The 23,593-nt window shown below is 54.9% G+C and overlaps 5 protein-coding genes across 12 annotated transcripts in view; 2 read left to right on the forward strand and 3 right to left on the reverse strand.

Annotated features, from left to right (window-relative positions):
* TJAP1 (tight junction associated protein 1) overlaps positions 1 to 4,013 on the forward strand; it is a 37,212-nt gene extending 33,199 nt beyond the window's left edge. For 7 of the 8 annotated variants that reach the window (XM_055330525.1, XM_055330521.1, XM_055330527.1 and 4 more), the window contains 5 exons: positions 245 to 311; positions 535 to 564; positions 1,298 to 1,405; positions 1,514 to 1,597; positions 2,276 to 4,013. In XM_055330525.1, the coding sequence (XP_055186500.1) occupies positions 245 to 311; positions 535 to 564; positions 1,298 to 1,405; positions 1,514 to 1,597; positions 2,276 to 3,358 (1,372 nt within the window). In that variant the 3' untranslated portion in view covers positions 3,359 to 4,013. The remainder of the gene's footprint in view (positions 1 to 244; positions 312 to 534; positions 565 to 1,297; positions 1,406 to 1,513; positions 1,598 to 2,275) is intronic. The other variant, XM_055330526.1, reaches the window with a different exon arrangement.
* Positions 4,014 to 4,659: 646 nt separating this feature from the next.
* LRRC73 (leucine rich repeat containing 73) lies at positions 4,660 to 7,379 on the reverse strand. The gene is made up of 6 exons (XM_055330519.1): positions 7,043 to 7,379; positions 6,258 to 6,418; positions 5,789 to 5,911; positions 5,303 to 5,403; positions 4,940 to 5,162; positions 4,660 to 4,820 (listed from the first exon to the last, which is right to left on the reverse strand). Exons 1-6 carry the CDS (start codon positions 7,312 to 7,314, stop codon positions 4,750 to 4,752), a joined length of 951 nt encoding a protein of 316 aa, XP_055186494.1. The 5' UTR covers positions 7,315 to 7,379; the 3' UTR covers positions 4,660 to 4,749.
* Positions 7,380 to 9,562: 2,183 nt separating this feature from the next.
* Positions 9,563 to 13,739, reverse strand: YIPF3 (Yip1 domain family member 3). Its single transcript, XM_055329745.1, has 9 exons — positions 13,493 to 13,739; positions 12,673 to 12,870; positions 12,366 to 12,472; positions 11,035 to 11,080; positions 10,805 to 10,897; positions 10,518 to 10,649; positions 10,206 to 10,319; positions 9,885 to 10,008; positions 9,563 to 9,787 (listed from the first exon to the last, which is right to left on the reverse strand). Exons 1-9 carry the CDS (start codon positions 13,571 to 13,573, stop codon positions 9,639 to 9,641), a joined length of 1,044 nt encoding a protein of 347 aa, XP_055185720.1. The 5' UTR covers positions 13,574 to 13,739; the 3' UTR covers positions 9,563 to 9,638.
* A 76-nt stretch (positions 13,740 to 13,815) lies between these two features.
* POLR1C (RNA polymerase I and III subunit C) lies at positions 13,816 to 17,747 on the forward strand. The gene is made up of 9 exons (XM_055329744.1): positions 13,816 to 13,949; positions 14,074 to 14,145; positions 15,553 to 15,660; positions 15,882 to 16,014; positions 16,291 to 16,410; positions 16,499 to 16,651; positions 16,832 to 16,981; positions 17,099 to 17,215; positions 17,375 to 17,747. Exons 1-9 carry the CDS (start codon positions 13,881 to 13,883, stop codon positions 17,491 to 17,493), a joined length of 1,041 nt encoding a protein of 346 aa, XP_055185719.1. The 5' UTR covers positions 13,816 to 13,880; the 3' UTR covers positions 17,494 to 17,747.
* A 1,248-nt stretch (positions 17,748 to 18,995) lies between these two features.
* XPO5 (exportin 5) overlaps positions 18,996 to 23,593 on the reverse strand; it is a 50,314-nt gene continuing 45,716 nt past the window's right edge. Inside the window, exons 25-32 of the mRNA XM_055329743.1 lie at positions 23,519 to 23,565; positions 23,027 to 23,124; positions 22,365 to 22,427; positions 21,493 to 21,575; positions 20,910 to 21,017; positions 20,632 to 20,769; positions 20,269 to 20,433; positions 18,996 to 20,109 (exon numbers count right to left, since the gene is read on the reverse strand). Coding sequence (XP_055185718.1) covers positions 19,972 to 20,109; positions 20,269 to 20,433; positions 20,632 to 20,769; positions 20,910 to 21,017; positions 21,493 to 21,575; positions 22,365 to 22,427; positions 23,027 to 23,124; positions 23,519 to 23,565 — 840 coding nt within the window. The 3' untranslated portion in view covers positions 18,996 to 19,971. The remainder of the gene's footprint in view (positions 20,110 to 20,268; positions 20,434 to 20,631; positions 20,770 to 20,909; positions 21,018 to 21,492; positions 21,576 to 22,364; positions 22,428 to 23,026; positions 23,125 to 23,518; positions 23,566 to 23,593) is intronic.

Here is a 23,593-nt window from a genome sequence, read left to right on the forward strand (position 1 = left end):
GGGCCAGTTACATAGGCACACATCCGCCTGTTCCTAGGAGGTTAGCCGGAAGGGGCCTCAGAGATCATCTGATTCTGATTGGGGAATGAAAGCTCTGGGAGGAGGATGACCTGCACCCCCCCCCCCCCGCACCCCACTCCAGGTGGCACCTGGGTTGGGGAAGGTTGGGGAGGGCTGAGATAGGGCTGAGGAGGGGCAGGCGAGCAGATCATGACCCAGGGATCTGCTGGGTGTTCCTCCCCAGGCTTCAGAATAGTTACACGGCCTCTCAGAGGACCAACCAGGAGCTGGAGGACAAGCTGCACACTCTGGTAATCTGTCAGGGGTGGGGGGCGGTTGGGCTGGCACTGTGCTCCCAGTGTAGCAGGGGGTGGGGGCTTGCCCGGGGAGTGCCACCGCACCCCTGGGGCTTGGGGAGGGGGCAGGGGACCGCAGTGTGCCACACAGTCAGGACTGTCTTAGTGCTCACACTGTTTCTCTTCTCTCCTGTCTTCCCCTCACGCTGCTGCCGCCGTTGCCGCCCTCTCCTGTCAGGCCTCTCTTAGCCACAGCTGGATCTTTGCAGTTGCGTCTGAGTTTGTGTTTTCTCCCTTACCCTGGCCTCCTCCTCAGCTGGGATCTGGGGCTGCTGGGGCCCCAGCCCTTTCCCTCTGCCCACTGCTGTCCTCTTCCTTACATGAGGCACGGCACGTTAGGTACGTGCCTCCCTCCCAGGGCACAGTTGCAGAGCCTGCCCTCGGCTCAGGCAGAGGTACAGGTTGATGTCACTGCTGAATACTCACAGCTTCTCAGCTGCGGTGGCAACAAGCCCAAGCCGAGTAGGGGGAGGGGAGCCCCAGTCCCTCAACTGAAGAGCCATGAGCCTGTTGCTCCTTTCTGGTTCCACTAGATGATCTCACAGGTTCCCTCAGCTACCACTTGGCCTCACCCCTCCTCCCTCTTCTAGCTTGAGCCTGGAAAGTACTCCACTCAAAGCCCTCAGCCCCTGGGTTTGCACACTTACTCCTCCTCAGGTCCAGCTGCCTGGCCTGCTATGTAGAGCCTCTGGGTGGGCAGCTCTCGTACCGCCTCTGTCTTAGCTGGTGGCAGGTCATGTTCAGAAAAGCCCCTACCCCACCGCCAGCCCAGAAAACAGGAGAGGTGGCTGGCCTCCTTCTGTCTGTCCATTGTCTGTCTATTCTGTCTGCCTAGGCTGCCCCAGCACCCGTGGCTTCCTGTGTCTCTGGGCTGGGAGGAAATGGAGGGGAGGAAGGTCGGCTGGGGTGTGGGTGAGGTTCACACAAGTTTTGTGCCTCAGATTAAGAAGGCCGAGATGGATAGGAAGACACTGGACTGGGAGATCGTGGAGCTGACCAATAAGCTGCTAGACGCCAAGAACACCATCAACAAGCTGGAGGAGCTCAATGTACGTGTGCCATGGGGGGGCCCGTGCCTGCTGCTGGCTGTGCCCTGGCCTGGCCCTGCTGCCAGGGTGAGTGAGGGGGTGACTGGTGACCCTCGCCTCTGTGTGCAGGAGCGGTACCGGCTGGACTGCAACCTGGCTGTGCAGCTCCTCAAGTGCAACAAGTCCCACTTCCGCAACCACAAGTTCGCTGATGTGAGCAGAACACCCTCCCTGCGATGCTAGCCCTGCCTCCTTAGGACACCTCTAACTCGGGTTTTTATACCTCACTCTGTCCTCCTGCCTTAACTCCCCCTTTCTGCTTTGCCTTTCTCTTGCATGCATGTCTCCTCTCAAGTCCGTCAACTCTGCCACTGTCACCAGGGCTGGTATTTCTGGAACAGGAAGGGAGAGAGGCACTCAATTTTGGGATCCCATGCAGGAAGGTGGGGGTGGCAGTCGGCCCTAAGAATATGGAGAGGGGATTAGGCCCACCTGACGGCCTCCTCACCTCGGCAGGCAAACTCTAGCCTCAGGCCCAAAGCTAGTGGGGTCTGTAGGAGCAGAGAGGGCCTCCCGAAGCTGCTGGCCAGTACGGATCCTCACATTTCTGTTTGGTTTGGGCAGAAGCCACTGCTGAGATGGGGGTGGAGATGGGAGTTTGAGAGGGCCTGGGCCTTAGTGCTCTGGGAGCAAATGCTGGCTGTGTTCCTCAGAATCTTCCAAGTTGTTTCACCCCTGCTGAGCCTCAGTTCGTGAAACGAGGCTATCCCCTGGCATGGAGTGAGACCAACGCGCAGTGCTGGGCACACGTTGCTGCTTGTGTGTGGTAGCCATTATTTCTGAGGTCGGGAGTACTCATATCCCTCTTCCCTTCTCCCACTTTTACCCCAGCTACCCTGTGAGCTACAGGACATGGTTCGGAAACATCTGCACAGTGGTCAAGAAGCCGCCAGCCTAGGCCCCGCTGCTAGCCTGGCACCGGGGGCTGTGGTACCCACGTCGGTCATTGCCCGTGTGTTAGAGAAGCCAGAGTCTCTCCTGCTCAATTCAGCCCAGTCGGGCAGTGCCGGGCGCCCCTTGGCCGAGGATGTCTTTGTGCACGTGGACATGAGTGGGGGTGGCTCTGGTGACTCAGCTGGTCCCCCAGCCCTGGGCAGCCCCACCCCACAACCCAATGGAGAATGCCGCTCTCTGGGCACTTCTGGGGCTTCCCCAGAGGAGGAGTTAGCCCTGCCAGCCTTTGAGAAGCTGAGCCCCTACCCCACCCCATCTCCACCACACCCGCTATATCCTGGCCGCAAGGTAATAGAGTTCTCTGAGGATAAGGTGCGAATCCCCCGCAACAGCCCCCTGCCCAACTGCACGTACGCTACCCGCCAGGCTATTTCCTTGAGCCTGGTGGAGGAGGGAAGTGAGCGGGCCCGCCCCAGCCCAGTGCCCAGCAGCCCTGCCTCAGCCCAGGCCTCGCCCCACCGTGAACCCAGCCCCCTCCCCCCAGCACTCCACGCCCCTGCCAGCTCTGAGGAGGACCTGCTAGCTAGCTGGCAGCGGGCATTTGTGGACCGCACTCCACCTCCAGCTGCCGTGGCCCAGCGCACAGCCTTTGGACGGGACGCACTCCCTGACCTGCAGCGCCACTTTGCTCTTAGCCCCACTGACAGAGACGAGGAGGTTTTGGCACCTTCCCCACCTGGTGAGAGTGGGCTTTTGCTGCCAATGGAAGCGGACTCTGGCCTTCCCAGGGAGGAAGAAGAGCTGAACCTGCCCATCAGCCCTGAGGAAGAATGCCAGAGTCTGCTGCCCAGTGACAGTGGCGCCGAGGAGGGCTCAGTCCCTTCTCAGGCTTCGGGCAGGGCCTGGGCACTCCCCAGCTCCAGCCGCCCCCAGCGCAGCCCCAAGAGGATGGGGGTGCACCACCTGCACCGCAAGGACAGCCTGACCCAGGCCCAGGAGCAGGGCAACCTGCTCAACTAGGGCCCCTGTTGCCTTCCTGCCACTGCTGCATGGGGCCCCCTGGAGGCCCCACCCCAGCACTCCCCCCTCAGGCCTGCACTGCTGTCTGCCCCTCTGCAGGGAGGGTCAGGTGGCGGCTACCCCGGGCCTTTAACTGCGTCCACTGACTGGTACCAGCTTGCCTCATGGCTTTCCCCTTTTTCTTCTTGGAATATTTACTCCCCAAAGGTAACATGCAGCTGGGGCTCAAGACCCTTCGTCAGCCCAAATTGGGCTGTTGGGACCCTGAGGGGTCTGTTACATCAGTGTTTATCCTCCATCCCCCTTTCATACCCACAGACTGTTTTCTTGTTTCTTTGTTTTTCCAGGGGTGGGAGGGAGATGTCGTTGGGATTATTAACCTCTAATTTCTATTTTCTGCCTGCTTTCCTCCCCTCAAGTCCTCTGTACGAGCTGTTGCCTTCAAGGGGCCCTTGGGGGATGAGGGAGAGGACTCACTCAGGGCTCGCCTCCGCTGTGTCCATCCTCCCTCTGGAAGGGAGGAGAGGGAGGGCCTCAAGGGCCTCAAGCTGGGCTCTGGGTGAGGCCTGGCCCCCTCCCAACCTTGGCTCTAGACTGTTACTCCCAGCTTTGGGACGTTTTCACATCGATGACTATTTTAAAATTAAAACTATTTTACTGACATGGCCTAATTTGTCTCTTAATGATTTTCCTTGTGCAGTCTTCTCCCCATTCTTGAGCATTCCCAGTCCTAGCCGAGTTCTGGTCTTCGCTAGTGAGTGTCCCCTGCCCCGCTCTTCCTGGGGTGTCTGTGGCCACAGAGCATCAGGCAGTGGGAGAAGTGCACCTTAAGTAACCTCAGCAGGGTCCCCTGAGCCTCCTTGAGGTAGGATCCAGCCCAGCTCCGGAGCTGGGCTCTTTACCTTAGCTATCTATGATCCTTCTGGGGGCCTGTGTAGGGGGTCATCACCCCAGAATCCCAGGTCCTACAATTTGGAGCCCTGAGCTAGACCTATTCAAGACCTTTGGGGCCAGTGGAAGCTGCCTGGAGCTTGGGCTGTGAGGTGGCACTGCCCCCTAGTGTCTAACAGTTCCGATTCCTACCCTGCTGCCAGCCCCCAGTGAGCACAGCCACACGCCAGGTTGTAGAGGTCATAAAATCTCTTCCGAGCCAGCGGGTTGCAGCCAGAGCTGCTAACAAGTCCAGAGGCTTTGCCTTGGGTTCAAGTGCCCCCAAGGCTGTTGCTTAGCTTCCAGAGCTTCCCATCACTGCCTGGAGCTACCAGAGCCCCAGGCACACCCCCCCCCCCCCCGCATTCCCATCCCAGGCCCCAGGGCCTGACCCTGATATCCGGGCAAAGTGCTGGGGACATAGACAAAATGTAATGATGTGTAGGAGCCCAAGTGGAGGGTCACATCTCGGTCTCAGCCAACAGACTGTCACCTAGTCCTGAAGTCATGAGCACCATCTGAGAGCTGGGATCTGTGGAGGGGCAGAGAGGCAGGGACACAGAGGTGAGAGGGGGCCTAGGTGTCCACACCCACCATCCCTGGTCCCATGCCTCTTGGGGACCCGGTTCCGATCAGCCCCGGGGCTCTTACCACTGGGGCACATCCAAGAGCCGCTGCTCCTCTGGTGGGCAGCAGGCTCCCGCCCCCTCTCTCGTTCCTGGGTGTCACCAGCCCCTCCCGCCACCTCTTCCTCCTCCTCTCCCTCCGACAGGAGGTCACAGATCTGCTGTTGCAGCTCTGGGCTAATGCTGTTCTCAGCCAACACCAGGCTCCGCAAAGCCGTGGGGTAGTTTTCTACCATGTCCAGCAGGGTCTGAGGCGGAAGAGGATGAACCGTTAGGGCAACTCCCCAGATCCCAACCTGCGCCCCCCACCCCCCTGGTATGTCCACAGGCACACCGGCTCACCTGCACCCCCACCTCTAGCCCGTCCACAAATGTGAAGGCTTCTCACCTGAGCTGACTGGTTGGTAAGCCCCGTGCCCTCCAAGTCTAGGACCTCTAGGGTGCGGCTGGAGGCCACAGCTACAGCCAGCATCCCTGCCACGTGGTCACCTGGGGAGGCGGCACCCATGCACACGGTCACCCGCAGTCATGAGCAGGCCCGCTGACCCTCCCCACAGCCTCCCCTGTGCCCTAACAACCTCGAACCCCACCCGCAAGCCAGCACATGCTGATACCTGGCAGGTGTTCAAAGGGGCCACGGTGAATGGTGAGTGAACGGGTGAAGCAAACCAGGCCCAGAGGGGTGACGGGTACTTTGATGTACCTTTTGGTCATTTGGTCCTCCAAACAAGTGGCTTCTCTACTGCCTCCCAGGTTCCCCCTCCTTTTTCCCTCCCCCGGTGAGGGGGGGGAGGTTACCATGGCGAACAATGGTCCCAAGTTCTTGGATGGGGCTGGGACGGTGAGACTCACAGGGGGCTTCCTTGAGCCTCACCCAAAGGGTTGTAGTCCAGATTGAGGACGCGGACCTGGGAGCTGTGGGCCACGGCAATCGCGAGGCGGCTCCAGCCCTTGGGGGTGATGCCAGGGTTGGCACTCAGCGTTAGCTCCTTCAAGCCTGGGCAGCATCGAAGCGAGAAGCCAGGATGGAGGTGGAGCCCTCTTCAAGCCCCTCCCCTGCCCTGGATCGCTGGGGAGTCCCTGGTAGCTGAGAGACACCCTGTCCCACCATAGATAGAGCTTAGGGACCATTAGAGACCCCTGCCTTTCCTGCCCACCACAGCCTGGATGTGTGAGTCTCCATTCTGCTTAGCCCCCAATCCTTCTCCTTCCTGAGAGGATTGAAAAACATTCTCATCCCCAGTCAGAGCCCTCAGCTCTGGGTACACAGGCCCCTGCCCTCCGCACCTAGCTTTTTCATCAAGACCACTAGCCCGTACCCTCAGCGGGGCCCCCTTGCTCACCTGACTTGGCTCCATCTGGGGGCAGGAGGCCACAGATGAGGTTGATGGCTTCATCACCCAGCATGCAGTCCCCCAGGTCCAGAGCCACAAGGGCAGGGTGGAGGGCCAGGGCTGGGTTCAGCAAGGCCAGCCCCGCATCTGTTAGGGGGCTCCCATGCAGGCTGGCGGGCGAGACCAGAGAGCAGAGGTTACTGCGGTCACCAGCGTTATCTGTAGGGGATGGAGCCCCTTCCCTTATGTGAGCACTAGGGTGAGCAGGGCCCTTGTCCCAGCACTTGGGAGAAGCCTTGGGAAGGAAGAAAGAAAATTCTAGATTCTAAAGGAGTACAGGTAGAAGAGTCTGGTTTCTTTTCTGGGGCTGGGATTAGGATCCAGGACAGAGCAGAGAAAGGGTGTGTGGGAGGTGGACTGAGACTCTTCAGCGGGCAGAATGTAGGGGCAGGGGTCTAGGCCCCAGGAGAGTTCCTTCTTGAGGCCCGAGGGCCGGTCCCCAAGTAGTCAGTGCCAGCGGTTAGGTGGCGAGGGACACGTGCCCTGCCAGGAGGGGGGTGGGCATCCCATCTCATTTGGGGTGGGGCTGCAGGTGTAAAGTCGGGAGGTGAGGGATGCGCTCGGAGGGTGTCGTGGACGGGCTCGGGGAGAGGGATGAGGCAGTGGCCAGGAGGGGGAAGGCAGGCTGGTGCAGAGACGGCTACAGGAAGGCTGTGCAGGAGCAGGCAGTGGCAGGGGGCGTGTGAAGAGGGCCCTCCAAGTCCCGGGGCCCCCTTGCGAAGGCGCGCACTCACAAGAGGGACTGGATGGAGCGGTTGGTCCGCAGCGCCTCCGCCAGCTGCTTGATGCGGCTGGGACTGGACACGACGCCCAGGTTAAGGTTGAGCTGCGCCAGGGACGTGGCCCCGGCCAGCGCCCGGCAGATGCGGCCGAAGTCGCGGTCGCAGAGGCGGCAGCCGCGCAGCGAGAGCAGGCGCACGGCGTTGTCGCGCAGGCCGCGGCAGATGTCCCGCACCTCGGCGCCTGACAGCGGCTCCCCCGAAATCTGGATGGAGCTGGGCAGCATGGTACCCACGGCCGGGCCTCCGGGGCCGGGGCGCGGGCCGCGGCCGAGGTTGGCGGGGCCGGGGGCGGGGCCGGGGCCGGGGCCGGGGCCTGGGCTGGGGGCGCGGGCGGAGCGGGGGCAGAGGCGGGGGCAGAGGCGGGGGCAGAGGCGCGGGCGGCGGCGGCGAAGGCGGCGGCGGCGGCGAAGGCGGCGGCGGCGGCGGCGGCGGCGAAGGCGGCGAAGGCGGGGAGCGGCGGGGGCCGGGCCGCAGGCGGCGGGCGTTGCGGAGGCGCGGAGGTCGGGGGCCGGGCTGAGACCGCGAGGCGCGGGGGCCGGGGCGGACCGTGCCGTCCGTGTCTGGGCGACGGGCCGAGGCGCGCGGGCCGGGGGCCGGGGGCCGGGGGCCGGGGGCCGGGGGCCGGGCGGGCGCTGCTTCGTGCTTGTCCTCGTTTCTCGCGGTCGCGGCGGCGGCTGCGTGGCCTCGGCTCAGGACGTGCGGGACGGGTCTTGGCTCGAGGGCCGCATCTGCGCCCTCCCTTCCTCCAGCCCGGCTCCCCTACAGCCCCGCAGGGAGAGCCCGAGGCGGGCGGGCGGGCGGGCGGCAGCTCCGGCTCCGGCTCCGGCTCCAGCTGGGGCTCCTGCGCCTGAGCGGGCGGCGGGTTCCCATGGCAACGGCCGCGTCACCGCCGCTCGCCCCGCCCCCTGCCCGGCCTAGGCCACGCGGCCGGGCTCCGCGCCCCCCGGGTCTGGGAGCGCCGGGGCTGGGCGTGGGCTGAGGCCGGGACGAGCAGGGGCGTGGCGGGGAGGGTGGAGGCGCGTCACGTGGCGATGGCCTGCGAGCCTGTCCCCAGCTGCTTCTGCCCCTCCGCCTCGGGGCCAGACCCTCGTGCACGCCCGGCCGCCCTGCTTGGAGGGCCCGCCCCCGAGACGACAGGCGGGAGTGGGGCGGGGACACCCAGCCCGGGAGGACTCCCCCGCGCGCCCCTCGCCAAGATGGCGGCCCCGCAGCGGAGGCCCCCGGGCCCGGGGCGGCGGGGGTCGGGGCTGCGGGTTCCTCCGACAGGTGAGCTGCACGGAGGTGCAGGGTGCAGGCGGCGGATGTCCCGAGGCACTGCGTAGCCCAATTTTAAAGGGGGTGCTAGGTTCAGCCACCTGCCTTGGTGGCTGGCAGCTGGGTTAGGTGGGCTGGAACTTTCGGGAAGGGTCCGCCGCGTGGTGTGGGTAGTGCTGTTTGCACTTTGTCCACTGGTGATGGTGTGGGGTCCTCACATAATATCGGGTCACACAGGACAAATGGAGGGCACGTCTTCCTTAGGCCCGTTGCTAGGAGGAAGAGATGCCCACCCACATTTACTAGGGTAACCATTAAAAAAAAAGAATGTAAGCCTAGTGAAGGGAGGACAAAAATTCTATTTCATCAACCACCTGACTTAAACTCCTTAAGTGGAACAGGTTAGATGCACACAGGGATGGATGGTGCTATGCTCGCGGTGGTGGCGGTTTTGAAGAGTGAACAGCACTCTTCAAGGAGGACAGAGAAAACTCCTAGTGATGGCTTTGTTCCTCTGGCCCCAGTATTACCAGGACACAGTCAGGTTTAACTTCAAAGGTGTCCTCTGTCAGGAAAGTTATCCCTAATGCAACACCCCAGGGGCGCAAGGGCCTTGTAATGACACAGGGTTGAATCTGGAAGTTTTTAAGCGGTTGTCATTTGTCATTGTTTCATTGGTGTCCCAAGAGTGAGGACGAGCCCGCTCAAGCTGGGTGCTCTCCTCCATCAGACTTATGGTTCCTGTGCTTGAGGCCTCCCTGCTGCTCCGAGGGTGTCCCCTGCCTTCAGGGGCAGGTTCCATATTCAGTCACTGCTTTCAGTGGTAGTCTGGGCTGTCCCACCTTCATCCTGGCTGGATGAGGGTATCAAGAAGAGAACATGTGACATTATCACCAGTGAGAGAACAGGAAAGTGTGCAGGAGGTAGGGTGGCAGGGAGTACCACTAGAATGGCAGCTGCAGTTCCAAACTTCAATCAGTATTTTAATTACCAAGTCTATATTTAGCAAGACAAGGGGAGAGATAAAGCGGAAGGAAGGAGTAGGTGGAGTGAGGGCCTCAGAGGAGCTGAGCCACTTTCTGCACTGGCTGCAGAGCCCTGCAGTCCCGGCCAGGCCTTCCTGGCCTTGTGCCCTTCAGAAGGCCCACAGGCGTCAAGGAGTTGGCTTAAGTGGCTACAGCTCTGAGGCAGCTGCAGACCCCATCAAAGAGACACACGTCATCAGTACTGTTCTTTAATCTTCCTCTGCTCCGCAGATGGGGGGATGGGGGCCAGCCAAGGGTCTCAGGTGGGGTCAGTGTGATTGCAGGGTCACCGCGACAGCCTTGGCTGTGGCGTTGAGTACGGTGGCAGAGAGCCTAGCAGCAGGGAGTGCAGCGGGGATGTCTCTGGGGACCCTCTGCATGGGTGGGATGTTGGGGCCCTCCAAAGTGTCCAGGATCCCTGAAAGGAGGAGGACAGAAGGTGAGCAAGAGTTGGCTGGGCCCTGCCCAGGGAGGCTGTTCCCTTCCCCTGAAGCCCAGGCCCTCCTGTCACTCACCCTCCACCACCTTGTGGTAGGCAAAATGCAGATACAGCAGGAAGAGCATGTGCAGAGCAGCCAGGGTGCCACAGAGAAGCAGCCGCTGAGTGGGGCCCACAGTCCTGGACACCAGCACTGCCACCTAGGGCCACAGGGGTACAGCTCAGAGGACCTAGATGCAGCGTGGAGAAGACAGTCCTACCCACAGGAGAATCACCTTTGGGCTCTTCCCACCCATTCAGAGCCCTTTGTGGGGTTTAGCCCAGCCCAAGCTCCGGCCTGTGTTCCCGAACTCTCTGGGAGGTCAGCCCACCCCTGGCAGCCTTTTGCCCAGCTTACCATGCGGAGGGTTGAAAGCCCACCCACCAGCAACCAGAAGAGGTAGAAGAGGGCATGGAGGTGGATATTATAGGTGATGAACAGGACAATGCAGTGCCCAAAGAGGCCGTAGCCCTAGGAAACAAAACGGCGGAGAGGAAAATCGCTCAGGCTGGGCTGACCTTTGATCTCTCACAAGGACCCTGAGAAAGAAATGATCTGCTGGCCAGCTCATCCCATTCCAGCCCCTGCGGCCCCAAGACAGAGGCAGACTGAGGCCTAGCTATTCTTTTTAAAGACTACCCTTGCCCACCACCATGCTGGACTCCTTACCAGCAGTGCCAGCATCTGGAGCATGGTGATCTGGGCGTTGCACAGGTAGGCGAGGAAGTAAATGAAGGACGAGACACCCAGCCAGTAGCCGAAGCAGGTGCCAATGGCTGTGCCCATCAGGGTGCCCTCCCGCTGTGGGGTGAAGGCTCTGCTTAGTCCTGGGAGGCCTCTAGTCTCAGCCTCACCCAGGGCTTTCCTCGGGCTGCTTCTACCTCACTCCACCAACCTCTCCTTGGGTAGCTTTCGACTTAGGTCAGCCACCCCCCAAAGTCCTTTGTCCTGCTTACGATAATGGTGTCAGATGTCTTCATCCCATGGAGGAGGATGGCAACCAGCGTGAAGACCAGCATGAGAGGTCCATAGAGTTCACCTGCAATTTTCTGTCAACATAGCAACTCACTCAGGCTGGAGGGTTCAATGGCTCTTGTTTGTGTCTTCCTGGGATTTGCCTGGTGGCCCCACCCTCTGCCCTCATGCCTCCCCCAGCTCCTCCAAACATGCTACCTTGGGTATTCACCTGGGGGAAGCTGACCATCTTGACAGGGATCATGGACTCCAGGAGCCTGGGAGAGGAGAGGAGAGATGAGAGCCAAGGCAGCACTAGGCTATGAGGTTCTGGAGGGTCTGAATCTTATTCATCTCTAACTCCAGAGAACATGCTAGATGGTAAAGGAGAAGAGAGTAAAGACAGACAAGGAATGAGAAAACAATTTCCTTGTCGCTAAAAATGCGTCCAGGAAGGACAGGCTTCTGATACCCTGCTGACACACAGCAGCAATATGGAGACCTCGGAGAGTGCACACACAGCAGCAATATGGAGACCTCGGAGAGTGCACCTGGGCCTTGACAGAGGGCTTGACAATTTACCTATTTGACCTGCTCCCCTTTAAAAGGCCAACCTCAGCAGAGAATGCCCAGAATTCAGGGCTGTGATGGTGAAGCCCTGGAAAGTTTAAAAGGAAAGTTTTACTGAAGGCAGTATGTCTCCTGCCTCTTTCTGCTTACCATTCCTCAGAGCACCGCTGAGCATTTTCTTGAAAAACATCTTTGATGTGGGATGAAAACTCACTTCTCCCTACTTTCAAGAATTAAGTGGCCAGTTCCTAATAATACCTTGAATTTTGGTTGGATCCTATTTCTTTTGGGAAACCTGCCCTGTTCCACCCTCTAGCCTCCTCTGGGTCAGGTGTCCTTCCTGTGTGTCCCAACATAGCGAATGAGTGGTGTATTGTAATTGCACTTGAGGGCAAGGCTCCCATCTTATCTTCACCCTCTGTCTTCAGTGAGACAAAACCATTACAGTGCCCAGCACAGAGCAAATGCTCAATGATAGCTGCTAAGTGGTACTGGGTGTCTGATGGGCACTGCTTAAGTTAAAGGACAAAGAACCAAGCCAAAATTAGATCCACTTCTTGAAAAGTCATTCAACAACTCTGTACCGATATTCTCGCTCAGAGACTGTTCCGGGGCTGGGAATAAAAAAAAAATAAAAATAAAACAGAGCTTGTTTTTGAGGCGGTCTCTGGGGAGCCAGCCCCAGGAATAAAAAAGCATAGCACTGCTGAGGTCTTATCTGTTAAAGGAAAGCACAGAGTTCTCTAGGATCACCAGCAGAGGACAAAGTGGGGATGGGGTTGAGGAATAGGGAAGAGGAGGCAACATTTGAGCTGGCTGTTGAGAGAAGAATAGTTTGCTGGATGAAGAAGAGGAGGAAGGCACTGTGTTATCACTATGTCCTGTTCTGTGACTGGTAAGAGGTATGGTGTAGCTGGAGTACAGGTGCAGTGATGAGGGCTGGGTATCTGGTTGTAGTTTGGATGAAGGACTAGATACGAGAAGGAGCCTCACCTGCTTCGCACCTGGGCTGGCTCCACATCGAAATAGGGTCTCAGGATGTCGATGTTGGCATACAAGCTGAAGGCCCTGGAGGCTTGTCTCTTCCCTGCCTGCCACATCTGCAGTAAGGAAGACGGAGTGGAGTGGGTAGGTACTGTGAGTGATTCTTGGCCATAGTCCCTGTCGCTCACTTTCTATTGGCCTTCTACACAGTTCTAATGGGTTAGGCGACATGGGGGTGAACTTTAACATCAACTCCAGCACTTGGGGGCCCTCCTAAGTATACTTTTCCACTTGCTAGGGATCGAATCCTGCTTACCTGATCTGCCACTTGCCGGCTCAGCTGTCCCTTAAAGCCCTTCAGGCCCAGGAACTCCCCATCCTCTTCTTCAGCAGCAGCTGCATCAGCATCTACTTCTTCTTCACGCAGGCGCTGATGCAGTTCACCCATATCCTCAAAGCTGGAGCCTGAGGTATCATCCATGTTCTCCATGTCAATCACAGCTGAGCCCCCACCCTGTGAAGATAATGGCTTCTAGAGTGCAGGCCCTTTCTGTTCCATCCACGGGTCCTCCTCCGTTCCTCCCAGGATTTGGGACTTTGCTCTTCCACTGCTGGGGATATGGCTTGGAATCACCATAGATCCTACCACTCTCTTCCCCTCATCTGCTCTCAGAATCCTTGGTTGTCTGGCTCTCTGTTCTAGCCTGGGAAACCTACCCCCTGTCTTGCATGTATGTCTTTCTTCTACCTTCCCTATCAAATCCTCAGAGGGCTGCAAAAGTGCCCGTTTTGTCTTTTCCAATCCCCAAACAAGGCTGTGCACACAGCATGGTTTTAGCCAGCGCCGGGGAATACCGCCCACTCCCTCGCCATGCCTGGCCCCGATCGACCAACAAACTTGTCTCGAAAGCAAGAGCAGGCAGGCCCAGAGGCACGAGGCCCTCTGGCTGGAGCACCCGTCTGGACCTTTCAGGTCAGCACCAGTCCCACTACCTTCCGTGTACACCAAGAGCCAAAGGAGAGGACAAGTGTTGCAAATGGAGCAGACTTCCAAGCTCCCAGGGAGAGTCCCCGCGACGCTTCAGGACGGCTGCCAGCCCTGTGGCTGCTGGCAGCCGGAGCCTTGGGGCGATTACCTGGATGTTTTCTTCGAACCCTCCCCATTCCGGGCCGGCCCCGCTTCGGGCGCCGCCAGCCGGCGCCGCCGTAGTTGCCATGTCCCTCGAGGGCTCCCGTCGCTGAAGCCCGCGCTAGTCCCGCGCGCGGAGGAGGAGTGGGAGAGACGTGGGCCTGAGGGAGGGGGATGTCTAGGGGCGAAAAAGAGCGGCGGGTTCAGCCGGAACGCAAAAAGGAGAAACCCGGATGTTTGGCCCAAACTTCCGGAAGCTGGGGACGTGGACGGAGGCTGCACAGAATCTCGCGATATTTAACATCCCGGGAGGCGGTGCGTTGCCATGGAGACGAAGGAGGACAACTGGGACGCACGCGCCAGTTTGCTGCCCTAGTCACGTGGAGGGGTGGAAGATGGCGGCCGCCCAGGCGGTGCAAGAAATGCGGACCCGCGTGGTTCTAGGGGAGTTCGGGGTTCGCAATGTAAGCCTGTGGCCTTGAACTCGGCAAGAGAAATGAGAGTGGAACAGGAGGGATGAGTTGGGATCGGAGTTGGGGCGGGTTTGCCCTACCTGCCCCTTCGCAGACTCGTCTCTCTTTGGTCTAGGTTCATACCACCGACTTTCCCGGTAACTATTCCGGCTATGATGATGCCTGGGACCAAGACCGCTTCGAGAAGGTAGGTGGGGCTGGAGAGGGTATTGGGAACGGATCGTGTGATCTGAGCGGCCTGTGCTTTGGAAACTGCCCGTGGGATTCGCTGCGTTCATAAAACGTTTATTGAGCAATATGCTAGGCCCTCCGTGTACATGGTCTGTGCCCTGTTCGTCGAACAAGGTGTTTAATCTTGTTGAAGAGCACGCATAAATGACTCCAGTATGATGTAAAGGCGGTTGGTAGCGATAAGAAAGGACAGTCGTGACTAGGGTGACCCCTGAGTGGCACTTAATCTGGAACGGAAAGCGGGGCAGCGGTGTGGAAGATTTCCTTCCTGCAGGAGATGACCTCTGAATTGAGCCCTGAACGATGAGTAAAATCTGAGAAAGGGTAAGGGTGAAGGTGGGGGGACGAAGACTAGAAGCTAAATTATAAAGGCTTTGTGAACTGTGTTCCAAGAATGTCCAGTTTATTATTGCTAGAATGTAAAGTCGGGCAGCATGAGTGCTAGGCAAGATTGAAGTGCATCTTAGACACTGTAGGTGATAGGGGAAGTTTTGAAGAGCTCTGAGCCAGATGTGATCTGATTTGCATCCTTAACTGTTGGGAAAGATCATAGAGGGTACTCAGATTTGTGACAGAATTGCATAGAGGAGCTGAGGTTGAAGGTATGAACTAAAATGATAATCAGGAAAGTAGAGCAAAAAGGAGACATGGTAAATTTGGTGACTGTTTTGATGTGGGCTGTGAGGAGGGAGTATAAAATAACCTAGCTTGAGGAACTGCTTTAATGGATGGTGGTGCCATTTACTGATGAAAAATAGGTCTGGGGAAGGGGAATGATGCTGCATTGTTTCCTGAATGTGAGGTCTAGCAGGCCAGTAAAATGTGTGTTTGAAAGGAGATGAGAAGTGAGAATTTGGGAGTTTTCTGTATATATAGTTGTTAAACCCATGAGCGTGATTGAGGTCACTTTGGAGAGAGATAAAAATCCAGAAAATAGAAAATAGTGACTTTATGGAGTGGGTAGGAGATAGTGAATTTAGGATTCATCGGAGGAGAAAGAACCAGAAGATTGGTGCTCAGAAACCAAAGCAGAGTTGGAAAATGGAGGACTTCTATCAATGCCCAATGGAGGAGTCTAGTAAGAAAGGACAGAATAGCATGGTTTGGAAGCCTGTTATATAGTAGAATGGTCTCTGTGGGTGGTCTGGTTGGAGGATTTAAATGAATAGAGGATAAAAATGGGAACTTTTCAAGAAGCTAATGAAGAATTGGGGGAGAAGGGAACAGCTATGAGGTACATCTGGCCAAAGGGAGGTTCTTGGGTAAGTGAGAATATTGTTGCTGGGGCTGGGGGATATCCAGAGGGACGGTATTGATTCCACAGAGGCCAAGGCTTCATTTAGTGCATTTTCTGCCCCTGTAGAATTTCCGTGTGGACGTAGTGCACATGGATGAAAACTCATTGGAGTTCGACATGGTGGGAATTGATGCAGCCATTGCCAATGCTTTTCGACGCATTTTATTAGCTGAGGTATTTATTGGTGGGCATGGTGGCAGGGACGGAGTTGGGTGGAAACTGAGCCATCACCTTACTTGGAGAATTCTTAGGTTGCTCCTTTCATTTTCCTGAGCATTCCTCCTGAACTTTTCATCAGGCGTTTTTCTGGGAATAGGGCCCCCTGTGTCAGGAAGTAGGAGTAAATAGGGAGTCTGTAGGGTCTCTGTAGGTGAATGATTTTATTTTTTGGGCAGGTGCCAACCATGGCTGTGGAAAAGGTCCTGGTGTACAACAACACATCCATTGTCCAGGATGAGATCCTTGCTCATCGCTTGGGGCTTATTCCCATTCATGCTGATCCTCGTCTTTTTGAGTATCGGAACCAAGGTCAGCGCTTGAGAAAACGGAATTGTGGCAAAATGGGAACAGCTGTCTCCTAAAGTAGATTCTAGAGGATCTACTGCCTATGTTCAAATCCCGGCTTGATTACTGTGACCATGAGCAAATCACTAATGTTTTGGTACATCAGTTCTGATCTGTGTGAACACTTGCCCTGGTCTTCTGAAATTGGAAATTTGTCCAAGGAGTAAATGAGAAGTGTAGATTAATGCACTCAAATACTCAGTCGTTCTTTAAGAGCTGCCACTTTCATCCTTTGTTCAGGGGATGATGAAGGCACAGAGATAGATACTCTGCAGTTTCGGCTTCAAGTCAGGTGCACACGGAACCCCCATGCTGCTAAAGATTCCTCTGACCCCAATGAACTCTATGTGAACCACAAAGGTGAGTGGTGGTATGGTGAGTAGGAAGGCCCACCTCTTGATGGGTGCTAGTTTTAAGGACTGAGGTTTTCCTGATGTGCTTTCTCCAGTGTACTCCAGGCACATGACATGGGTGCCCCTGGGGAATCAGGCTGACCTCTTTCCAGAGGGCACGATCAGACCCGTGCATGATGATATCCTCATTGCTCAGCTGAGGCCTGGCCAGGAGATTGACCTACTCATGCACTGTGTCAAGGGCATTGGTAAGAAACCTGTGGGTTGCCCAGGGCAGGAGGGTAGTTTGAGGACAGCGGGGGGCAGGGTGTGACTAAGGGGCTGAGGTGAGATGTCCTAACAGGCAGAAAGCCAGTGGGCCTCTGCCATTAGGGGCTTTTTGAACGTCAAGAAGGGTTTCCCCACAGTCTCTGATATCTACCCTCCAGGAAAAGATCATGCCAAGTTTTCACCTGTGGCAACAGCCAGTTACAGGCTCCTGCCAGACATCACCCTGCTTGAGCCCGTGGAAGGGGATGCAGCAGAGGAGCTGAGCCGATGCTTCTCACCTGGTGTCATTGAGGTGCAGGAAATCCAAGGTAGGACATTTGGGATGCCATGTGTTCAGGTCAGGAGTTAAAGTATGTTTTCTGCGAAGGGAGCAGAAATAAAAAGCTTCGGGCTCAGTTATTTAGAACAGGGTTTGTTTTCATTAGGTAAAAAGGTGGCCAGAGTGGCCAATCCCCGGCTAGATACCTTCAGCAGGGAAGTGTTCCGGAAGGAGAAGCTGAAGAAGGTCGTCCGCCTTGCGCGGGTTCGAGACCATTACATCTGTGAGTATCTGGTCAAGCAGAGGGTGGGGTGGGGCGGGTCAGGTCAGTTCTGTGGCAGAGCAGTTTCCTTGCAGAGTCCAGGTGTGGATTCTATAGCACTGTAGCGCAGGAGCTGGTATACAGCTCCTACCTGGGCTAATGTGTGTCTCTGCCTCCCAGTCTCTGTCGAGTCAACAGGGGTGTTACCACCAGATGTGCTAGTGAGTGAAGCCATCAAGGTGCTGATGGGGAAGTGCCGACGGTTCTTGGATGAACTGGATGCAGTTCAGATGGACTGAGGTTTGCCCCGGACTTACTGGCATGGCTGGCCTCGGATGATCCTGAGCCAAGCTGAAGATCTTGGGTCCTGACCTGACCTCACAGGCCTGCTAGAGTCTGGTGTGACTGGAGATCCTGGGTTTTCTGGGACAGTTCCAGTCTTATTTTCAGTCAGTATGTTGCTAAATATGCCACAAAATGTGACCTCGTGCCTTTGTAAGGCCTTAATGTAAATAAATTCACATCCAAATAAAGATCCTCTTGTCAGAGACTACTACCTGAGTTTTAGCCCTCAAATATGGAGCCTCACCTCAGAAAAGGCTTGGCATTATTTAGCCCTTAGGAACATCGGGTTCTGGGGATACTGCAGGTTAGGGCCAAGTCCCTCTGAAGCCTTGAGGTGTGCCAAATTGAGGTGGTTCCTGGGGAGTGGGGGGGACGGACACTCAGCTAGACCAGAAAAAGTATGTGCCACTTAACCTATTATCAGAGGAAGTTTTTGAGGAAAAAGCGTGGTTCACAGCTGTCCAGTCACACTGGGTGGGTGCCTGGCTGACTCAGCATGTGACTTTTGATTTTAGGATTGTAAATTCAAGCCTCACATTGGGTGATAGAGAGATTACTTAAAAATAAAATCTTAAAAAAAAAAAAAAAAAAAACGTCACACAAGGAACAGCAGGACTATTCCCTTTGGATAGTCCCTTGGAGTCTGGTCCAACGGCCACAGAGAACACTTGGGAGAAGGTATGGGCTACCTGGTCTAGGTCTGTCAGGGATAGCAATCTTTTTCTGGTTGTCATACTGTTTGAGAAAGCTTGATATAGCAGGTCCATCAGTCACAGTCCTTTGTGTCCAGTCCCCTCAGCAGGATGCTCAGGAGCAGTGACACCAGATGTCACTGGTTTGAAAAAGGCAGATGGGGCCCTTTCTGTATGAAACTTGAGATCTTTACTGACATGCAGATGTGCTTTAGAGTTAATGTTTCTACAAAAAGGTTCTATAAACAATAGAAAACTTCTAGCATGAAGTCACAGGATGTTAAAAATATTACAGCACAATAAATACAACTATGCCCTCCACAGCCCCAACCACAGACAGGGGTAGGCAGCCATCAAGTCTGGAGGGAAGCCTACTCTGACATGGCTTTCACAACTGACAGGAAGCAGCCCAAAGCACCACTTAGTAAGCAGGCATGGGGCAAATCTGTGCCATAGACACAGCTACACAGGACCCCAAAGTCCTATTTCCCAACCAGGTTCGCTTCTCCCACCCTGCCCGGGTGCCACCAGCTCACAGCCGTAGCTTGAGCCCAGGCTATTCCACTCAGTCCTTTCTGAAACCCTCATGTCAGTGGACTACACCGATGACAGGCCTCTCTGTACAGAACACAGACACACACTATATGCAATAAGCCGGTCTACAGTCAGCAGTGACCTGAAGGCTAGGGTCCTGCATTCATGTCCACTCTGCTTACAGGGCCATTCAGTGACCTTTAGAACAGAGTGGAGCCTCACAATACAGGTTGTGATAGGAAGGCATATTTTTTTCTTTTGGAAATGGTCCATGAGAGAAGTGATCAGGGACCTGAAAGACCATGAGATTTTTGAAGGCACCTGGACCCAACTAGTCCGAGAAGAGACCAGTGGCTTTGCTAGCTGCTTGTTACAGACATAGCTTAGCTGGCCTGCATTATCCTCAGATGCCAGTGGCATCACATGACACTAGATAGGGTACTGTGGCTCTTATGCCTGAGTGGACCCTGGGGGCTGGGGAAACCACGCTGAGGGATTGCGCATGGAATATGTGTGACCTCTAAGGGGATGTCAGAAAGCACTCCAGATCCTGGCCCAGCCCTGGTCCCCGATGGGACTATACTTTACACTGTGCCCAGAGCTTGGCAGCAGCCTGTACCATAGATCCCATCAGGTAACCAGATTCTTGCTCCAACAGAGAGGGAACTGGCTAAATTCAGTTCAGCACTCAGCAACTGACCGACATGCCCCGGGGTACAGGGAAGGTCTTCTCCCAGTCTAGCAGTAAGGGGGCTCAGTGGGACTTGCAGCAGCCCAGGAGCAACTCTGGAGCAAGCAGTGAGGACCGAGCCCTTATGTAAGCCCAGCTGGTTGCAGTGTTGGGTGTTAGCACCCCTAGTTACCACTCTACACAGGTGTATGGCTACATGGGTGTGGGAGGGCTTGGGGAGTAGGGCCAGTCTGCTCTAGCCTTTCTTTCTTGGAAAGTTGAAACTCCAAGAAGAATGGGAGATACCTGGAAGATCTAGACGGAATGGTGTGAGCACGAACTGCCTTTCTTGATACCTTAGATTTCGTTACCTCTGCCCTGCACTGGGGCCCCTCTCTCCAGCTCCAGACCTGGATCTCTCTCCAGGCTGACAGTGGTACAAAGTGAGGTGGCAGTGGAGAGGGGCCTAGAGATTAGCTACGAAGGGGAAGAAGAGATGACAATAAAGGCCGAGGAAGAATGCCCAAAAGTTTGATTCAGGGTTCAAAGATGGTGGCCAGGCCGCCCTCCTCGTTGTCCAGCACCTCTGTCTCCAGCATTGGCTTAGTTTTTTTGAAAAGCGAGGGAAGATTCTTAATGTGAACTTCTTTTCGGAACTGTTCTCCCAAGGGCTTCTGTGGAAGACAAATGAGAAGAATTGATGCTGGGCCCTGAGTAGTGGACTGTCTGAAAGACCACAACTACAGCTGGTCTCTGGTCTGCCAGGACACATGGTCTAAGACCACAGAGTGGGTCAAGCTTGCTGGGAGCACAAGGGAAGGCATGTGACCTACCCCGATGCAGCCAGCAATGAGGCGTTTGAATTGGTCCTTCCGGCGCTTGTCAGCCACTTTCTGTAGAGTGGGGTTCAACAGCTTGCAATCAAACTGGTCTAGAGAGTCCTTCTGTATGTCAGGGATCTGCTCCATCACAGCTCTTATCTCCAGGTACCTGGGACGCTGTGGAGTGGAGATATATAAAACCACTCACTGGTGCAGGCTGGGGCCTGCCACCTTTCCCATCCCCCACCACACTCATCTCTTCAGGCCACACTAGCAACCTGGCAGCTTCCTACTTTCATTATGGCCCAACTGCCTGGGAACAGGCCCCTGGGGATGAAGCTGCAGCCAACCCTGCCTCCATGCTGTCTGACTCACCAGTGCCTCGTATATCTGGAAGGCCAGGTGGACCAAGGAAGCCATGCAGCCATCGTGTTGCCCGTGCGTCTGTAAGCCCTTCAGCACACTGGTGAAAAGCCACGTAACAGCATCTGCGAGCAGTGTCCCTGACAGCACCTGGGGACACAGCTGTGCTCAGGGCCAAAGGGGCACCCTCTGAAAGCCCCAGCAACCTGATTCTTCCAACTGATTCAGTCAGTCCTCATGAACCCAGGCTTACATAAGGGGTGAGGAGAAGAAGGGGTGAATAACCATACTTGTTTGAGCAGAGGCCAGCAGAGCTGGGTGGTCGTCCTCTGGCAGGACAGAGTATCCTTCCAGGCAAGGGAATTGAAGGCTGTAATTAATAGCGCCGTACAAACATCCTAGTGGGAAAGGATGAAGGATTACAATGAGAAAACGAACACAATTTTCTTTGTAGGCCTATGCATGAGGGGATAGTGTTTTCATAGATAAATAGCAACCTGATAAAAAAGCTACTAAAGACAAGCTTATTTCTTCTCTCTGTACATTAGGCAGTCAAAAAGAAGAAAAAACAATCCACATAGAAGAGAAAACCTATGTGTAAGGAGACCAAACTTAGGCCTGGGGGGCTGGAGTGGTGCTGAATACCACAATGTGCCCGTATGTTTTTCTGAAAACCTTTGCCCAGGCTGGCATGGAAGACACCTTGCTTGACCTTTCCCACTCTTTTCTGGGGGCTTTAGGAACCAGGAAGTTTTAACCCATATAAAGCAGCATTATCCCAAAGAATTCTATGACGGTATCAGAGATTCAGAAAAGTGGATGCTGGCGCCATACCAGGAAAGCAGAAAAACCTCAGCTGCCCCTTCCACCCACCTCATGCTTCATTAGACATTTGCCCAGGTCTGTGAGCTCCGCCATGGTTGAGGGGGTTACCTCTGTGGCCATCATCTCGTCATCTGAAAGCAGAGAGCAGAATGTTAAGCTCCATCCTGTCAGAACAGAGAAGAGTATCCTATTCTGATGGCAGCGCACCGGGTAAGGGAAAGCTAAGTACTCTGGGCTGACTGGTAGATGAATAGTCCTGGGACAGCCCACCAGCAGCCTGAAAGGGTGTATAGAAGCTCCTGCCCATGGCAGGTCTAGAGATGCCTCTGGCTGTACATTTGAAAAATAGTGAGAAATGAGATTCTCTGAATAGTTACTTAAAAAGCTACAAACACTAAGGATCTTTTATGGCTGAAGTATTTGAAGACCCCACTGTAGCAGGCACTGACTTAGTTACTGGGGATGTTAACAGGAATAGGACAAAGTCCCTTCCCTGATGGAAGTTGACATCCTAGTGAGGAATACAGGTAACAAATGAGCAAATGAAATAAAACAATGTCAGGCAATGACAAGTGCTATGAAGAAAAACAGAGCGAAAGAAGAATCCAGAGTGGCTGGGGTTGCCAGTTTTTCTAAGTTGGCCATAGAAGACCTTTCAGAGGTAACATGTGAATGAAGCAAGGGAACAGGCCATGGATATAGCTGGGAGAAAAATTATACCAGTAGAAGAAACAGTAAGTGCGAAGGCTCAGATGGAACTGTGCTGGAGGAATACAGCAAGAGAGAAGCTAGGTGCACATCTCACCCACCCCAGACTGCTACGGAAATGGTTTCTACGTGAAACTGACCAGGCTACAGAGGGACAATATTTAGGAGTCTTAGGGCAGACCTCGGAGGGTCACACAATAGGGCTCACTTACCATCTCCATCTGTAGGGGGAGCAGTACCATGGTCAGCACTTTTCTTTGAAACACAGCACACCGCTAAAGCAAGAAAGTGGGGTTACTGGACTTATTGCCACCAGACAACAGCCACCTCTGGCTAATAAATCCCAAATGGTCTTCCGGGCAGCTGAAGATGGGGGAAAGTAGGGCACTGTCCAGGCACAAAATCACCTTCACCAGCAGAAACAGAGGTGTTTGACCAGACTGCTCTGGTCCCTGTTTAAGTTCATACAATTAACTAGAGGGAAATTATAGACTTCTCTGAGAATAAGTGACCAAGAGGGGATGGCTGATACATCCTTGGTCTACTATGGATCTCAATCAAATAAAATGACCAAACAAGAAAAAAGAAAATTAGCCACCTTCATGTCCAAGTTTTAAAAACTTTCCCTGTTTTGACAAAATTAGGATGTTACTCCTACCACCAATCCAAATTTCTCCTGCTATTTTAGACCATTCCCTCATATTCTGATCTTACAATATAGTTTGCAATTCACAGAATGTCCTTAAGTTGATTTAATTATTTCTTAATTGATCTGTCAGTATTGCTGTCAACATGTCTTAATGGGGTTGGGCGAGTGACCAGTTCTGTTTCCAGAAAAAGTCTTTAATATCCCTACTTCCCACATGCCACTTACTGATTAGGTCCATGACTTCTCGGGTTAACATCCTCACCAGTTGTTCCTCTAACATCTCTTGAGACTCTGGGTTTTCATCTGCAGTGTCATCTTCTCCACTGCAGAAAAACACAGGGCCAAGTTCCAATGGCAGTGCAAAAGAGCAAAGGACAAGGAACACAGTGACCCTAACCAGACTCTCTGTGCTCACTTCCTTCTCCTGGCTTCCTTTGGTCTACATTCCACACAAATGTTGAGAACAGGACAGCAGTGATCCACTGAGGCAGACATTATTACTTGACTATATCCAGTTGGCTAGAGGTACTAGATCAAAATCCAAAGTCAGTAAGGATGTCTCAGCATCCCCCTAAGGCATCCCCTATAAAGGCTTGACCAGAGTATGCTTAACAGTCACAGACAAGCAATCTACCATCTAGGCTGAGAACGACTATAACACACTGCTTTCTAGCCCCGAATGGGAACACTTCCACCAAGAGAAGAGATGCTCCTTACCATAGCAGGCTCCTCTGATTGATGACTTGCCATTTCTGGGAAAGCCTCTGGGAAAACAAAAGGGAAATAAATGCT

Source organism: Nyctereutes procyonoides, unplaced genomic scaffold (genome assembly GCF_905146905.1).
Source record: "Nyctereutes procyonoides isolate TBG_1078 unplaced genomic scaffold, NYPRO_anot_genome, whole genome shotgun sequence".
Classification (NCBI taxonomy): Eukaryota; Metazoa; Chordata; class Mammalia; order Carnivora; family Canidae; genus Nyctereutes; species Nyctereutes procyonoides.

Bases quoted from the DNA above. Each gene is read 5' to 3' on its own strand.
- LRRC73 (XM_055330519.1), bottom strand. From the start codon at position 7,314: ATGCTGCCCAGCTCCATCCAGATTTCGGGGGAGCCGCTGTCAGGCGCC. The intron at 6,419-7,042 runs GTGAGTGCGCGC...CTCGCCCGCCAG, and splicing joins CGCTCCATCCAGTCCCTCTT to CCTGCATGGGAGCCCCCTAA. The intron at 5,163-5,302 runs GTGAGAAGCCTT...CTTCCGCCTCAG, and splicing joins TTACCAACCAGTCAGCTCAG to ACCCTGCTGGACATGGTAGA.
- YIPF3 (XM_055329745.1), bottom strand. From the start codon at position 13,573: ATGGCAACTACGGCGGCGCCGGCTGGCGGCGCCCGAAGCGGGGCCGGC. The intron at 12,871-13,492 runs GTAATCGCCCCA...TTATCTTCACAG, and splicing joins GGTTCGAAGAAAACATCCAG to GGTGGGGGCTCAGCTGTGAT. The intron at 12,473-12,672 runs GTAAGCAGGATT...TCCTTACTGCAG, and splicing joins GCCGGCAAGTGGCAGATCAG to ATGTGGCAGGCAGGGAAGAG.
- POLR1C (XM_055329744.1), top strand. From the start codon at position 13,881: ATGGCGGCCGCCCAGGCGGTGCAAGAAATGCGGACCCGCGTGGTTCTA. The intron at 14,146-15,552 runs GTAGGTGGGGCT...CTGCCCCTGTAG, and splicing joins ACCAAGACCGCTTCGAGAAG to AATTTCCGTGTGGACGTAGT. The intron at 16,652-16,831 runs GTAAGAAACCTG...TCTACCCTCCAG, and splicing joins GCACTGTGTCAAGGGCATTG to GAAAAGATCATGCCAAGTTT.